This window comes from Ranitomeya imitator, chromosome 7 (genome assembly GCF_032444005.1).
Source record: "Ranitomeya imitator isolate aRanImi1 chromosome 7, aRanImi1.pri, whole genome shotgun sequence".
Classification (NCBI taxonomy): domain Eukaryota; kingdom Metazoa; phylum Chordata; class Amphibia; order Anura; family Dendrobatidae; genus Ranitomeya; species Ranitomeya imitator.
In genome coordinates this window covers 226,718,992-226,737,213 of record NC_091288.1, presented here as the reverse complement: position 1 = coordinate 226,737,213, position 18,222 = coordinate 226,718,992, and the positions used below count along the sequence as shown (strand labels likewise).

The 18,222-nt window shown below is 42.8% G+C and overlaps 1 protein-coding gene across 1 annotated transcript in view; it reads right to left on the bottom strand.

The window, feature by feature from the left end:
* Nucleotides 1–18,222, bottom strand: part of TGFB1I1 (transforming growth factor beta 1 induced transcript 1) — a 108,943-nt gene that overhangs the window by 12,287 nt on the left and 78,434 nt on the right. Inside the window, exons 9-10 of the mRNA XM_069735271.1 lie at nucleotides 12,513–12,686; nucleotides 10,686–10,767 (exon numbers count right to left, since the gene is read on the bottom strand). Of these exons, the coding sequence (XP_069591372.1) occupies nucleotides 10,686–10,767; nucleotides 12,513–12,686 (256 nt within the window). The remainder of the gene's footprint in view (nucleotides 1–10,685; nucleotides 10,768–12,512; nucleotides 12,687–18,222) is intronic.

Genomic DNA, 18,222 nt, shown 5'->3' with positions numbered 1-18,222 from the left:
CTCGTCATATTCCTATGAAGGTTTCCTCTCCTAAATTTAAACCTCGTTTTATTGGTCCGTATAGGATTTCTGAGATTCTCAATCCTGTGTCTTTTCGTCTGACCCTCCCAGACTCCTTTTCCATACATAATGTATTCCATAGGTCGTTGTTGCGGAGATACGTGGCACCTATGGTTCCTTCTGTTGAGCCTCCTGCCCCGGTTTTGGTGGAGGGGGAATTGGAGTATATTGTGGAGAAAATTTTGCATTCTCGTGTTTCTAGACGGAAACTCCAGTATCTGGTTAAATGGAAGGGTTATGCTCAGGAAGATAATTCCTGGGTTTTTGCCTCTGATGTCCATGCTCCAGATCTTGTTCGTGCCTTTCATGTGGCTCATCCTGGTCGGCCTGGGGGCTCTGGTGAGGGTTCGGTGACCCCTCCTCAAGGGGGGGTACTGTTGTGAATTCTGTGGCTGAATTCACTCCTGTGGTCACAAGTGGTACTGCAGCTTCTGAGCTTCCTCCCTCAGGTGTTCTGGTGAGCTCGTTGGCTTCTTTGTTATTTAACTCCGCCTGATTCTGTCTTCCTTGCTCCTAGTCAATGTTCCAGTGTTGGATCTGAGCTTCTGGATCTTTCCTGTGGCCTGCTGCTCTGCTTAGATAAGTGCTTCTTTGCTTTTGTTGCTACTTTTTCTGTCCAGCTTGTCAATTCGTTTTGCTGGAAGCTCTGAGACGCAAAGGGTGTACCGCCGTGCCGTTAGTTCGGCACGGTGGGTCTTTTTGCCCCCTTTGCGTGGTTTTTTGCTTTAGGGTTTTTTGTAGACTGCAAAGTTCTCTTTGCTATCCTCGCTCTATCTAGAATATCGGGCCTCACTTTGCTGAATCTATTTCATCCCTACGTTTGTCTTTTCATCTTGCTAACAGTCATTATATGTGGGGGGCTGCCTTTTCCTTTGGGGTATTTCTCTGAGGCAAGTCAGGCTTGTTTTTCTATCTTCAGGCTAGTCAGCTCCTTAGGCTGTGCCGAGTTGCATAGGTAGTGTCAGGCGCAATCCACAGCCACCTTGAGTTGTGTTTAGGATAGGTTCAGGTTTGCAGTCTACAGAGATTCCACGTCTCAGAGCTCGTTCTATTGTTTTTGGGTTATTGTCAGATCACTGTATGTGCTCTGATTGCTGGCACACTGTGTCACTGGATTGCCTTCATAACAAGTATGTATGTAGTATGTTGTATGTATGTAGTATGTATGTTGTATGTTGTATGTGTTAGGGTTGGCGGAACGCACCAAATATATAGTTTATTAAATGGAATTGATGCGTTCGCAACCCGGGATCCACCGTGCAGGAAAGTACCTGCTGCTAAGTAAGACGGACTATATGGCGGTACTATAAGTATACATACAAGGGTTAACTTCACCCTGCGTGAAGGAAGCAATCCTGTTGAGTCACAGGACCGCGGTACCGCACATAGAGCGCGAGCAATAAGCCAGCGAACACAACCCCAACTAGGATTGAAGTCCGATTAGACCACTGCTGGCACAACACCGCAACTGGGTGCTTAAGGACACTATTGAAATAGTAAATAAAGGCACGAGAGTGCGTGCGGTGCCGCACAGACGGACGCCACTAACCACCCAGGCTTGGGTAAGGAAAGCGCAGAGGAAGCGCACGGCGCCGTACAGGCGGTCACGCAACTGGACGCTGTGATGTGTGTTACGTGCTGTTGGATAAGTCGGGCGCTAGATAGCAAACACACACCTTCCGCAAACAGACATTCAATAGGGAGGGTTGTTTAAAGAGCGACTTTCACTCACAACACCCACACATATTTACAAGACAATACTTGAACAAAGAAGACCCAGGAAAACATGCTCAGAAGGGAGGTAAGAACATTTCTAAAACAATCCACAGCGAGGAGATTGGAACAAAACAAAATCCTCTAAACTGCATGCTCGCAAACGCCAGAAGCCTGACAAACAAGATGGAAGAACTAGAAGCAGAAATATCTACAGGTAACTTTGACATAGTGGGAATAACCGAGACATGGTTAGATGAAAGCTATGACTGGGCAGTTAACTTACAGGGTTACAGTCTGTTTAGAAAGGATCGTAAAAATCGGAGAGGAGGAGGGGTTTGTCTCTATGTAAAGTCTTGTCTAAAGTCTACTTTAAGGGAGGATATTAGCGAAGGGAATGAGGATGTCGAGTCCATATGGGTCGAAATTCATGGAGGGAAAAATGGTAACAAAATTCTCATTGGGGTCTGTTACAAACCCCCAAATATAACAGAAACCATGGAAAGTCTACTTCTAAAGCAGATAGATGAAGCTGCAACCCATAATGAGGTCCTGGTTATGGGGGACTTTAACTACCCGGATATTAACTGGGAAACAGAAACCTGTGAAACCCATAAAGGCAACAGGTTTCTGCTAATAACCAAGAAAAATTATCTTTCACAATTGGTGCAGAATCCAACCAGAGGAGCAGCACTTTTACACCTAATACTATCTAATAGACCTGACAGAATAACAAATCTGCAGGTGGTCGGGCATCTAGGAAATAGCGACCACAATATTGTGCAGTTTCACCTGTCTTTCACTAGGGGGACTTGTCAGGGAGTCACAAAAACATTGAACTTTAGGAAGGCAAAGTTTGACCAGCTTAGAGATGCCCTTAATCTGGTAGACTGGGACAATAGCCTCAGAAATAAGAATACAGATATTAAATGGAAAATGTTTAAGAACATCCTAAATAGGCAGTGTAAGCGGTTTATACCTTGTGGGAATAAAAGGACTATAGTTACATAGTTACATAGTTACATAGTTACATAGTTAGTAAGGCCGAAAAAAGACATTTGTCCATCCAGTTCAGCCTATATTCCATCATAATAAATCCCCAGATCTACGTCCTTCTACAGAACCTAATAATTGTAAGATACAATATTGTTCTGCTCCAGGAAGACATCCAGGCCTCTCTTGAACCCCTCGACTGAGTTCGCCATCACCACCTCCTCAGGCAAGCAATTCCAGATTCTCACTGCCCTAACAGTAAAGAATCCTCTTCTATGTTGGTGGAAAAACCTTCTCTCCTCCAGACGCAAAGAATGCCCCCTTGTGCCCGTCACCTTCCTTGGTATAAACATATCCTCAGCGAGATATTTGTATTGTCCCCTTATATACTTATACATGGTTATTAGATCGCCCCTCAGTCGTCTTTTTTCTAGACTAAATAATCCTAATTTCGCTAATCTATCTGGGTATTGTAGTTCTCCCATCCCCTTTATTAATTTTGTTGCCCTCCTTTGTACTCTCTCTAGTTCCATTATATCCTTCCTGAGCACCGGTGCCCAAAACTGGACACAGTACTCCATGTGCGGTCTAACTAGGGATTTGTACAGAGGCAGTATAATGCTCTCATCATGTGTATCCAGACCTCTTTTAATGCACCCCATGATCCTGTTTGCCTTGGCAGCTGCTGCCTGGCACTGGCTGCTCCAGGTAAGTTTATCATTAACTAGGATCCCCAAGTCCTTCTCCCTGTCAGATTTACCCAGTGGTTTCCCGTTCAGTGTGTAATGGTGATATTGATTCCCTCTTCCCATGTGTATAACCTTACATTTATCATTGTTAAACCTCATCTGCCACCTTTCAGCCCAAGTTTCCAACTTATCCAGATCCATCTGTAGCAGAATACTATCTTCTCTTGTATTAACTGCTTTACATAGTTTTGTATCATCTGCAAATATCGATATTTTACTGTGTAAACCTTCTACCAGATCATTAATGAATATGTTGAAGAGAACAGGTCCCAATACCGACCCCTGCGGTACCCCACTGGTCACAGCGACCCAGTTAGAGACTATACCATTTATAACCACCCTCTGCTTTCTATCACTAAGCCAGTTACTAACCCATTTACACACATTTTCCCCCAGACCAAGCATTCTCATTTTGTGTACCAACCTCTTGTGCGGCACGGTATCAAACGCTTTGGAAAAATCGAGATATACCACGTCCAATGACTCACCGTGGTCCAGTCTATAGCTTACCTCTTCATAAAAACTGATTAGATTGGTTTGACAGGAGCGATTTCTCATAAACCCATGCTGATATGGAGTTAAACAGTTATTCTCATTGAGATAATCCAGAATAACATCCCTCAGAAACCCTTCAAATATTTTACCAACAATAGAGGTTAGACTTACTGGCCTATAATTTCCAGGTTCACTTTTAGAGCCCTTTTTGAATATTGGCACCACATTTGCTATGCGCCAATCCTGCGGAACAGACCCTGTCTCTATAGAGTCCCTAAAAATAAGAAATAATGGTTTATCTATTACATTACTTAGTTCTCTTAGTACTCGTGGGTGTATGCCATCCGGACCCGGAGATTTATCTATTTTAATCTTATTTAGCCGGTTTCGCACCTCTTCTTGGGTTAGATTGGTGACCCTTAATATAGGGTTTTCATTGTTTCTTGGGATTTCACCTAGCATTTCATTTTCCACCGTGAATACCGTGGAGAAGAAGGTGTTTAATATGTTAGCTTTTTCCTCGTCATCTACAACCATTCTTTCCTCACTATTTTTTAAGGGGCCTACATTTTCAGTTTTTATTCTTTTACTATTGATATAGTTGAAGAACAGTTTGGGATTAGTTTTACTCTCCTTAGCAATGTGCTTCTCTGTTTCCTTTTTGGCAGCTTTAATTAGTTTTTTAGATAAAGTATTTTTCTCCCTATAGTTTTTTAGAGCTTCAATGGTGCCATCCTGCTTTAGTAGTGTAAATGCTTTCTTTTTACTGCTAATTGCCTGTCTTACTTCTTTGTTTAGCCACATTGGGTTTTTCCTATTTCTAGTCCTTTTATTCCCACAAGGTATAAACCGCTTACACTGCCTATTTAGGATGTTCTTAAACATTTCCCATTTATTATCTGTATTCTCATTTCTGAGGATATTGTCCCAGTCTACCAGATTAAGGGCATCTCTAAGCTGTTCAAACTTTGCCTTCCTAAAGTTCAATGTTTTTGTGACTCCCTGACAAGTCCCCCTAGTGAAAGACAGGTGAAACTGCACAATATTGTGGTCGCTATTTCCTAAATGCCCAACCACCTGCAGATTTGTTATTCTGTCAGGTCTATTAGATAGTATTAGGTCTAAAAGTGCTGCTCCTCTGGTTGGATTCTGCACCAATTGTGAAAGATAATTTTTCTTGGTTATTAGCAGAAACCTGTTGCCTTTATGGGTTTCACAGGTTTCTGTTTCCCAGTTAATATCCGGGTAGTTAAAGTCCCCCATAACCAGGACCTCATTATGGGTTGCAGCTTCATCTATCTGCTTTAGAAGTAGACTTTCCATGCTTTCTGTTATATTTGGGGGTTTGTAACAGACCCCAATGAGAATTTTGTTACCATTTTTCCCTCCATGAATTTCAACCCATATGGACTCGACATCCTCATTCCCTTCGCTAATATCCTCCCTTAAAGTGGACTTTAGACAAGACTTTACATAGAGACAAACCCCTCCTCCTCTCCGATTTTTACGATCCTTTCTAAACAGACTGTAACCCTGTAAGTTAACTGCCCAGTCATAGCTTTCATCTAACCATGTCTCGGTTATTCCCACTATGTCAAAGTTACCTGTAGATATTTCTGCTTCTAGTTCTTCCATCTTGTTTGTCAGGCTTCTGGCGTTTGCGAGCATGCAGTTTAGAGGATTTTGTTTTGTTCCAATCTCCTCACTGTGAATTGTTTTAGAAATGTTCTTACCTCCCTTCTGAGTATGTTTTCCTGGGTCGTCTTTGTTCGAGTCTAATGTTTTTCTTCCCGTCCCCTCTTCTTCTAGTTTAACGCCCTCCTGATGAGTGTAGCGAGTCTTCTGGCGAATGTGTGCGAATTTTTTTAATAGAAATATTAAAAAACCAATGTGGCTAAACAAAGAAGTAAGACAGGCAATTAACAGTAAAAAGAAAGCATTTGCACTACTAAAGCAGGATGGCACCATTGAAGCTCTAAAAAACTATAGGGAGAAAAATACTTTATCTAAAAAACTAATTAAAGCTGCCAAAAAGGAAACAGAGAAGCACATTGCTAAGGAGAGTAAAACTAATCCCAAACTGTTCTTCAACTATATCAATAGTAAAAGAATAAAAACTGAAAATGTAGGCCCCTTAAAAAATAGTGAGGAAAGAATGGTTGTAGATGACGAGGAAAAAGCTAACATATTAAACACCTTCTTCTCCACGGTATTCACGGTGGAAAATGAAATGCTAGGTGAAATCCCAAGAAACAATGAAAACCCTATATTAAGAGTCACCAGTCTAACCAAAGAAGAGGTGCGAAACCGGCTAAATAAGATTAAAATAGATAAATCTCCGGGTCCGGATGGCATACACCCACGAGTACTAAGAGAACTAAGTAATGTAATAGATAAACCATTATTTCTTATTTTTAGGGACTCTATAGCGACAGGGTCTGTTCCGCAGGACTGGCGCATAGCAAATGTGGTGCCAATATTCAAAAAGGGCTCTAAAAGTGAACCTGGAAATTATAGGCCAGTAAGTCTAACCTCTATTGTTGGTAAAATATTTGAAGGGTTTCTGAGGGATGTTATTCTGGATTATCTCAATGAGAATAACTGTTTAACTCCATATCAGCATGGGTTTATGAGACATCGCTCCTGTCAAACCAATCTAATCAGTTTTTATGAAGAGGTAAGCTATAGGCTGGACCACGGTGAGTCATTGGACGTGGTATATCTCGATTTTTCCAAAGCGTTTGATACCGTGCCGCACAAGAGGTTGGTACACAAAATGAGAATGCTTGGTCTGGGGGAAAATGTGTGTAAATGGGTTAGTAACTGGCTTAGTGATAGAAAGCAGAGGGTGGTTATAAATGGTATAGTCTCTAACTGGGTCGCTGTGACCAGTGGGGTACCGCAGGGGTCGGTATTGGGACCTGTTCTCTTCAACATATTCATTAATGATCTGGTAGAAGGTTTACACAGTAAAATATCGATATTTGCAGATGATACAAAACTATGTAAAGCAGTTAATACAAGAGAAGATAGTATTCTGCTACAGATGGATCTGGATAAGTTGGAAACTTGGGCTGAAAGGTGGCAGATGAGGTTTAACAATGATAAATGTAAGGTTATACACATGGGAAGAAGGAATCAATATCACCATTACACACTGAACGGGAAACCACTGGGTAAATCTGACAGGGAGAAGGACTTGGGGATCCTAGTTAATGATAAACTTACCTGGAGCAGCCAGTGCCAGGCAGCAGCTGCCAAGGCAAACAGGATCATGGGGTGCATTAAAAGAGGTCTGGATACACATGATGAGAGCATTATACTGCCTCTGTACAAATCCCTAGTTAGACCGCACATGGAGTACTGTGTCCAGTTTTGGGCACCGGTGCTCAGGAAGGATATAATGGAACTAGAGAGAGTACAAAGGAGGGCAACAAAATTAATAAAGGGGATGGGAGAACTACAATACCCAGATAGATTAGCGAAATTAGGATTATTTAGTCTAGAAAAAAGACGACTGAGGGGCGATCTAATAACCATGTATAAGTATATAAGGGGACAATACAAATATCTCGCTGAGGATCTGTTTATACCAAGGAAGGTGATGGGCACAAGGGGGCATTCTTTGCGTCTGGAGGAGAGAAGGTTTTTCCACCAACATAGAAGAGGATTCTTTACTGTTAGGGCAGTGAGAATCTGGAATTGCTTGCCTGAGGAGGTGGTGATGGCGAACTCAGTCGAGGGGTTCAAGAGAGGCCTGGATGTCTTCCTGGAGCAGAACAATATTGTATCATACAATTATTAGGTTCTGTAGAAGGACGTAGATCTGGGGATTTATTATGATGGAATATAGGCTGAACTGGATGGACAAATGTCTTTTTTCGGCCTTACTAACTATGTTACCATGTTACTATGTTACTAGCGCATGGCCGTGCGGTCATGCGCAGTTTATATAGCTGCAGCACAGGAAGCTGCTACCAAAGTTTTGCCCTTTCAGGACCTTCCTGGAGGACCAATGGAATGTGCTGTAGTACCTGAGCATGTGACCCTTGATCTCCAACGGGAGATCTTGCCCTGGGCATGCTCAGTGTGTGCAAATAAGGACTTAGTCCCAGAGAAGCTCACTCGCCGCAGATCAGTGCAGGGTACAACAGGAGAGCCAGAAAAGGCAGCAGTAACCCTTTGCACAGAATCAGACCCAGCAAGACGCTGGGAGCGACGCCTCCGCTGAGCAGACCCCACTGCGGCCTATGCAGAATGGGAGACCGCAGCAGACACGGATCGAGATTCCCCCTGTGCAGCAGAGGAAACTCGACTCCTAACAGTATGTATGTATGTTGTATGTATGTGGGGTTTTTTTTGCATTCAACACATTAGCCGGATGATGGAATGGGATGATGATGGGACTACTACTGTCCCATCATTGGCTAATGTGTCAATCACTGCCACTGTAGCAGGCATCGTCCGATGGGACTTATAGTCTGAGAGGCCCGGAGGAGGCCGCACAGATCCCCTAGAGGCCTATACAGACCCCCGGCAGGCCGCACGGACCCCCGAGAGGCCCGTACAAACCCCTGGCAGGCCGCACAGACCCCCGGCAGGCTGCACAGACTCCCAAGAGGCCCGTACAGACCCCCGGCAGGCCGCACAGACCCCAAGAGGCCCGTACAGACCCCCGGCAGGCCGCACAGACCCCCGAGAGGCCAGTACAGACCCCCGGCAGGCTGCACAGACCTCCGAGAGGCCCGTACAGACCCCTGACAGGCCCGCACAGACCCCCGGCAGCCCGCATAGACCCCTGAGAGGTCTGTACAGACCCCTGGCAGGCCCGCACAGACCCCCCAAGGTCCCCCACAGTCTCCACCCACGCACCGCCCACACTCTTCCCCCCTCCGGAACTGGATGTGCAAGGAAAGAAAGGGTTTATTTTCATTCCATTATTTGTGTCCCATTGACTTGCATTGGTTTCCGGTATCAGCGACATCCAATATTTTTTGGATATCGGCCGATCCAATCCGATCCCAATATTTCCCGATATCGGAAGGTATCGCTCAACAGTACTCACCACTCTATCATTGTCCTCACTTGCTCTGCAAGGACTGCAGCAATGATGTCCCAACTACAACACATGACTGGTGCAGGCAATCACTGGCCCTGACTATTTTGTGCGGTTTGCTTTGACATCCCCACTGATCCCTATGATTGGCAGAAAGTGATCACATATTGACGATCTACCATCATGACTTGAGGAGTTCACAGGTATTAGGTGTTTGCAACCAGGGCCAACGTCACCACCCAGTGCACCCGGCAGGTGTCGGAGCCCTGGAGAAATGGGGGGCAACTCGCTGTCAGGGAAACCAGCGCTTAACGTGTCTTGATCAGTAGCATACCGCCTGTAATGAATATACATACACACATTCAGAACCGCTGCATCTCCCTGCCTTTGTCAATGACATGCGGCCCAGACACACTCTCTGGGCTTTCTCACACCCCTTCACTCTGCCTAGAAAATTCTTCTTCTCACTTTCCCTGTCAGCTCTTGTAGTGGTTAAAAGCAATGTTAAAGTTGAAAAACACTTAAAAAACGCTGCGTCTGAACTAAACCTAAGTGGGGGGAGGACATTTTCGATCTGGGGTTAAATATTTGGCCTTACAGGCAAGTCATTAACCTGCAAAGGATGAACCTTGACATATTCCCCAGTAAAACCCATTTTGGTTTCATTTGAATGTGTCTTTTGTGGCACCGGGAAAAATGGCATGAATCTTGGAAAAAAATGATTAAAGCTGTGAACTAGAAGTCAGGAATGCTTCCAGGGGCGATCCCCATGAGGTCCCTGTGTCATTTGAGCAGTTTTTCCATCATTTTCAGACGTTTTTAGACCGTAAAAGGACCCCCGGGGGGATTGCGGTAAAAATACTCGGGTCTCTCATAGACTTATATTGGGCTCGTTGTTCTGGCCGAGTACCCGAGTATTCCAATCTGCTCGACCCGAGCATTTTAGTGCTCGCCCATCACTAGTCAAGACCCAAAGCCTGGTCTTCACCAGTTGAGACCCGATATCCGGCTGCCACAAATTGAGCACGGAAGGTTGAACTCTGATGATTGTACAGGGCCGGGTGTCTCCTGTGGTGAGGACGCGAGTGAAGCGGGCCTTTACTTCCAGCGTAGACACAGTGTATGCAATAGGAGGAATCGGGAGTGGTCAGTGTGAGGAGCACACATAGAGTATTTAGTGACTTCTGACCTAGTGGGGCATACCAGTGAATACCAGTGGGGAATACCAATGACCTCGTTAGTGCCAGTATATTATTGAAAATTCTTGAAGAACTTATTGCAGTGACGGGCCTATCGTTGTGCGTGCCACCTGTGAACGTTAAAGTTGAATGACATTAAAGCACATTTCATACTGAGGGATAGTTAGATCAAATATTGAATAAGGTATTAAAACTGTTAAATTGTTATCACCATTACTGCTAATATTGGGTCACTTGATACCCTGAGCAAATTACTGTTTGCATAATTAACGCTTTCATTTCCTTGTTAGAAAAATAAATAACTTACTTGAGTACTTCCACCTCATCTCTATCTGCGAGTTGCATCTTAGTAACCTCTTCACACAAATAATGTCTGAAAATATGGTAATCTGAACATAGTCTTACTTAAAGAGCATTTACCTTCTTCCCCAATTGTTTTTTTGCAGATTTTGCAGCAAAAATGCTCTGGGTGCCAGGTCTGGCCAAGAGCAGTCACTAAATTCTGTAAAAAAATTAAAGAGTAAAAAATTAAGAAAAACTGTGAAATATTGCAAAAAAAATCTAAATCTTAGGAAGAATGAAACATCTTCTGGTTAATAAAAAGATAATTAGAAGGTACAACCAAATAAAGACAAGAAGCAAAGAGTAGAAAAAAATTACAGAATGTGAAGAAAACATTACAGAATGAAGAGACCACTCAAGTATAAGAAAAGTAGAAAGACACCAGGAGAATATGTACAGAAAGGTCGGAAAGTAGAAAAAGCATGAAGAACATGTACAAAACAGTAATAAAGTAGGAAAAGCCCAAGGAAAATGTGTAAAGAAAGGTGGGAAAGAAGAAAAAGCAAAAGGAGAACATCTACAGAGAAAGTGGAAAAAGCAGCAGGAAAACATGAACAAAGCATGTACAGAACGGGAAGAAAGTAGGGAAAGCACAATGAAAACGTACAGAAATGTGGGAAAGTAGGAAAAGAATCAGGAGAACATGTACAGAACGGTGACAAGGACGGAAAAGCACCAGGAGAACATGTACAGAACGGTGACAAAGACGGAAAAGCACCAGGAGAACATGTACAGAACGGTGACAAAGACGGAAAAGCATCAGGAGAACATGTACAGAACGGTGACAAAGACGGAAAAGCACCAGGAGAACATTGTACAGAATGGAGAGAAAAAAACAAAGATATGAACTTAATTTGGGATGCATGCAATGTGTTGGCGTATCTTTACACTGGCCAATAACTAGACAAAACCTAAGATAAAAACAAAATGAGCAAATACCCTACAGTAAATAAATAGCAATATTTATTGCATGATCAACATAATTTTGATTACTAAAAATGCAAAAGCCATCCCACTGCATCAAGGCAACCCTATTTGGTGCGGTCCTAACCTCTAGTATTAAAATATTACCATGTGTCAAATGACATAAATGTGAATAAGGGATGAGCAGGATCGCCAATTCAACTAATGGTCGTCCAGCCATAGGGAGCTATATAAAAATAATGTCCAACTCAAAGAAAAGGGAGGCCATGCTCTTATGTCCATTACTCGGGGCCATTAGTCGGCATCTCTCTTGCTCGGCCTTTATTCACATTTATGTCGTTTGACATATGGTAAGGTTTTAATACAAGAGGCTAGGACAATCTCGAATAGGGTCAGCGTGGCACAGTGAGATGGCTTTTATTTTTTTTTAATCGAAATTATGTAAACTACGGTAAATATCCTGAGTTATTTTCATGCATTCTTGCTTTTTATATATTACTGTAGGGTATTTGCTAATTTTGTTTTTATCTTAGATTTAGAATGGGGAGAAAAGGCACATGGAGAAAATGTACAGAATGGTGACAAAGACAAAAAAGCACCAGGAGAACATGTAAAGAATATGTAAAAAGTAGAAAAAGCACCAGGAGAACATGTAAAGAATATGTAAAAAGTAGAAAAAGCACCAGGAGAACATGTAAAGAATATGTAAAAAGTAGAAAAAGCACCAGGAGAACATGTAAAGAATATGTAAAAAGTAGAAAAAGCACCAGGAGAACATGTAAAGAATATGTAAAAAGTAGAAAAAGCACCAGGAGAACATGTAAAGAATATGTAAAAAGTAGAAAAAGCACCAGGAGAACATGGGCATAACAGGGAAAAGAAGAAAGTGCTGAAATCCAAGAAGATGTGGAAAGCAGCAGTTACTGAGTATCACAGTAGACGAGTTTAGAATCTGATAAGAGTTCGTAGATATGGTCTTACCTGTAAAATTGGCAGATCACACAATGCACAGCGTGGAGCATATAGTGAAAAATAATCCCTTTCACAATATGGACGTCCTTCTTTCTCAAAGAAATTCGTAGTTCCAATAAGTGACTTACAGTGGGCACAAACAAAGTGTTCAGGGTGCCATTTATGTCCTAATGCAGTCACCACCTGTGAATGAAGAGTACAGTTATAACGAGGAATGGGCGGACACGTGGGTGTTTGGGTCCTTCAGATTCAGCCGAACCGGGGTGGACACTTGGGGCCTCTGTGCAAGAAATGTGTCTGGGACCCCTCCTTATATGGCGACAAAGTTACAGATCTACTATATAATTGTCTAAGGGTCACTTCCGTCTTTCTGTCTGTCCCGGATATTCATTGGTCCCGACCTCTATCTGTGAAGGAATCCAAGTCGCTGATTGGTCGTGGCAAAACGCCCACAACCATTGCCACGACCAATCAGCGACGGCCACAGTCCGGCGGCAATATGGCCGCTCTTTCCTCCCCGCAGTCAGTGCCTGCTCCATACTCCCCTCCAGTCATCCAGTCAGCCCTCTCACAGGGTTAATGCCAGCGTTACCGGAGCACGGTGTAACGCACTCCGTTACTGCCGCTATTAATCCTGTGTGACCAACTTTTTACTATTGATGCTGCGTCTCTCCTCCCCTTTATCGACACATCATCGTGATCCATTGTGACTGCATTGAGTATGATGCCTCAGTGTCACTCATCATGCACCCGCCCCGGTCTTCAGGACTGTGCCACCCCTAAACCTCCAGTCTATGCCCCCAAACATACTGGGGATACTTACTATACCCCTGGGGATCCCCCTAAAGCATGCACAACTTCTTCTGTGGTGGCTATAAGTTACTATCAGCCACATAACTCGGCAGGCTCTGCTACACCAACACCTCTACTATGCCACCCGCGCAATTATTCTGGGAATAAAAATCTAAATACTACAAATAAACCCAATAAGGAGGTTAATAATAAGGCTCACCAATTGTCATTTACAAACAAGACAGATGAATCTTCTACATTAAAACTAAAAGCTCAGAAAGAGCGCACATTTCATAATAACTCTACACTACTAAGTCATCTTACAGATTCCTCCTTTACAGCCGACATAGATAAATCTGTTATGACTGAAGATATTAGTCCGAGTCTTAAAAGGAAGAAATGGGAAGATATAAGTTATAAGAATAACAAATATGCTCCCCTTCAATCCAATGATTCTGATGACTAGTCAGAACACTCATCACCAAATGTACGGTAACTTCTTATAAGCAAAAACCTAGAATGGATTCCCACACCCCACCCTCGACTACAGACGCGGTTTCATCTGAATTTAATATGGTCTTTTAAAATGCTCCAAACAGTGACTGCATTCCAAATTTATCTCCGTCAGAGCTCTTCATTTGCAAATATTTTAAATCTATGATCTCACAATTAAATTTAAATATAAATAAAAGATTTGACAACTTTCAAAATTCTTTTGAAGAAATTAACCAAACAATAAGCAAAGCTGAAAAAAACTAGATGATATTTCTACTAAACAATCCAATTTGGAGGAATCTAATACCCTACTAAAATTGGAAATAAAAAGACTAAAATTGAAAATAACAGATTAAGAGGACAGGAATCACAGGAATAACCTAAAATTTAGGAGAATTCCAGAAACTACCCCCTGCGGGACTCCTCACTTTTATTAAAAATTTAATACAAAAAACCCTCCCCTCGACCTCAAATCTTGACCTTAAGCAGGATAGATCTCACAAACTACAAAGACCCATGTCCCTTCCCAAGGACACTCCCAGAGACACGATTACCCATTTTAATTTTTTTGAAACAAAGGAATGACTTCTCAGATATTTAAGGGAAAATTAATCCCTCCCATCCCCGTATGCTCATATAAAGATCTTTCCTGACTTTTCCAAGGAGACTTTGAACCTCAGAAAATCCTTTTCAGCTATCACTACGATACCCAGGCAAAATAACATCCAATATAGTGCCTTGCTAAAGTATTCGTTCCCCTGGAACTTTTCAACCTTTTCCCACATATCAGGCTTCAAACCTAAAGATGCCAAATGTAAATTTTTGGTGAAGAATCAACAACAAGTGGAACACAATTGTGAAGTTGAACTAAATTTATTGGTTATTTTACAATTTGTAGAAATTCAAAAACTGAAAAGTGGGGCGTGCAATATTATTCGGGCCCTTTACTTTCAGTGCAGAAGTTCATTGTGGATCTCTGAATGATCCAGTGTTGTCCTAGATGCCTAATGATGATAAATATAATCCACCTGTGTGTAATCAAGTCTCCGTATAAATGCTCCTGCTCTGTGATAGTCTCAGGGTTCTGTGTGAAGCACAGAGAGCATCATGAAGACCAAGGAACACAACAGGCAGCTCCGTGATACTGTTGTGGAGAAGTTCAAAGCCGGATTTGGATACAAAATAATTTCCAAAACTTTAAACATCCCAAGGAGCACTGTGCAAGCGATCATATTGAAATGGAAGGAGTATCCTACCACTGCAAATCTACCAAGACCCGGACGTCCCTCTAAACTTTCATCTCAAACAAGGAGAAGACTGATCAGAGATGCGGCCAAGAGGCCCATGATCACTCTGGATGAGCTGCAGAGATCTACAGCTGAGGTGGGACAGTCTGTCCATAGGACAACAATCAGACGTACACTGCACAAATCTGGCCTTTATGGAAGAGTGGCAAGAAGAAAGCCATTTCTCAAAGATATCCATCAAAAGTGTTGTTTAAAATTTGCAAAAAAACTCCTGGGAGACACCAAACACGTGGAAGAAGGTGCTCTGGTCAGATGAAACCAAAATCAAACTTTTTGGCAACAATGCCAAACGATATGTTTGGCGTAAAGGCAACACAACTCATCACCCTGAACACACCATCCCAACTGTCAAACATAATGGTGGCAGCATCATGGTTTGGGCCTGCTTTTCTTCAGCAGGGACAGGGAAGATGGTTAAATTGATGGGAAGATGGATGGAGCCAAATACAGGACCATTCTTGAAGAAAACCTGTTGGAGTCTGCAAAAGACCTGAGACTGGGACGTAGATTTGTCTTCCAACAAGACAATGATCCCAAACATAAAGCAAAATCTACAATGGAATGGTTCACAAATAAACGTATCCAGGTGTTAGAATAAACAAGTCAAAGTCCAGACCTCAATCCAATCGAGAATCTGTGGAAAGAGCTGAAAACTGCTGTTCACAAACGATCTCCATCAAACCTCACTGAGCTTGAGCTGTTTGCCAAGGAAGAACGGGCGAGAATTTCAGTCTCTCGATGTATAAAACTGATAGAGACAAACCCCAAGAGACTTGTAATCGCAGCAAAAGGGGTGCAACAAAGTATTAAGGTAAAGGGGCCGAATAATATTGCACGCTCCACTTTTCAGGTTTGGAATTTCCACAAAAATTAAAATAACCAATAAATTTCATTCAACTTCACAATTGTGTTCCACTTGTTGTTGATTCTTCGCCAAAAAATTACATTTGGTATCTTTAAGTTTGAAGCATGATACACTGTGTGCAGAATTATTAGGCAAGTTGTATTTTAGAGGATTAATTTTGTTATTGATCAACAACTATGTTCTCAATCAACCCAAAAGACTCATAAATATCAAAGCTTAATATTTTTGGAAGGTGGAGTGTTTTGTGTTTTTTTTTTAGATTTGGCTCTTAGGAGGTTATCTGTTTGTGCAGGTAACTATTACTGTGCAGAATTATTAGGCAACTTAATAAAAAACAAATATATTCCCATCTCACTTGTTTATTTTCACCAAGTAAACCAATATAACTGCACAAAATTTAGAATTAAACATTTCTGACATGCAAAAACAAAACCACCAAAAATTAGTGACCAATATAGCCACATTTCTTTATGATGACACTCAACAGCCTTCCATCCATAGATTCTGTTTTGCCCCCTGTAGAGCTCACATTTTATGAGGGACCACAGGTTCTCTATGGGGTTCAGATCAGGTGAACAAGGGGGCTGTGTCATTATTTGTTCTTCTTTGAGACCTTCCCTGGCTAGCCACGCTGTGGAGTAGTTGGAGGCATGTGATGGAGCATTGTCCTGCATGACAATCATGTTTTTCTTGAACGATACCGACTTCTTCCTGTACCACTGCTTGAAGAAGTCTTCCAGAAACTGGCAGTAGGTTTGGGAGTTGAGCTTCACTCCATCCTCAACCCGAAAAGGTCCCACAAGTTCATCTTTGATGATCCCAGCCCATACCAGTCCCCACCTCCATCTTGCTGGTGTCTGAGTCGGAGTGGAGCTCTCTGCCCTTTACTGATCCAGCCTCTGGCCCATCCATCGGGCCCATCAAGAGTCGCTCTCATTTCATCAGTCCATAAAACCTTTGAGAAGTCAGTCTTAAGATATTTCTTGGCCCAGTCTTGACGTTTTATCTTATGTTTCTTGTTCACAGGTGGTCGTTTTTCAGCCTTCCTTACCTTGGCCATGTCCCTGAGTATCGCACACCTTGTGCTTTTTGTTACTCCAGTAACATTGCAGCTCTAAAATATGGCAAAACTGGTGGCAAATGGCATCTTGGCAGCTTCACGCTTGATTTTCCTCAATTCATTGGCAGTTATTTTGCGCCTTTTTTGCCCAACAAGGTTCTTGCGACCCTGTTGGCTATTTGCCATGAAACGCTTGATTATTCGGTGATCACGCTTCAAAAATTTGGCAATTTCAAGACTGCTGCATCCCTCTGCAAGACATCTCACAATTGTGGACTTTTCAGAGCCCGTCAAATCTCTCTTCTGATCCATTTTGCCAAAGGAAAGGAAGTTGCCTAATAATTAAGCACACCTTATATAGGGTTTTGATGTCATTAGACAACTCCCCTCCTCATTACAGAGATGCACATCACCGGATTTACTGAAGTGGTAGTTGGCTCTCAGCCTGAACAGCTTGGAGTAGGACAACATGTATAAAGAGTATCATGTGATCAAAATACAACTTGCCTAATAATTCTGCACACAGTGTATGTGGGAAAAGGTTGAAAGGTTCCTTACTTTCGCAAGGCAGTGTATAAATGGGGTTTTGGTGACACCCCAGGAATCTGGTTGTCACAAAACAGTGATGCCATGGCTGGAGGCGAGAAGGAATTCCCTTAGCAGGTAACACTAGCATACAACACTTTCCTGACTCCAGGCCAGAATAGGGGAGCTCTAGACACAGTTTCAGGGTAGCCTCTCTATAAGTTCTGGTCTGGAGAAGGAGTTAGAGTTCAGTCCGTGTGAGAAAGTGAAGGGAGAGGAAGCAAAGAAGAGAGAAACTTGGAGTGGAGCTGCGATTGAGCTCACTCCCAGGATTGAGCACAAAAAAAACAGACACCAGAGTCCGAGGTTGTGTGGGAACTGTATGCCCCACAGCAGAAACCGGAGGGCAGGAGACTGCAGGTCTTCTAGCCACAACTGACACCCGAAGGCACAGCAGCAGATTAGGGCCCAAAGTCACCACGAGAGAGGGACAGATTGAGAGAGGGACTTGAGGAAAGCGAAGGCATCAAGAACCTAGAATTCAGCGCAGAAAGGAAGGCTTCCAACACTACCTGGCTAGGCGGATTCCAAACCGCTTCCATGCTGCCCGGATTTCAAAGATTACCTGCAACCTGTGCCCTGGACTGCAATTTCACCAGTAAAAGGTAAAGAGAC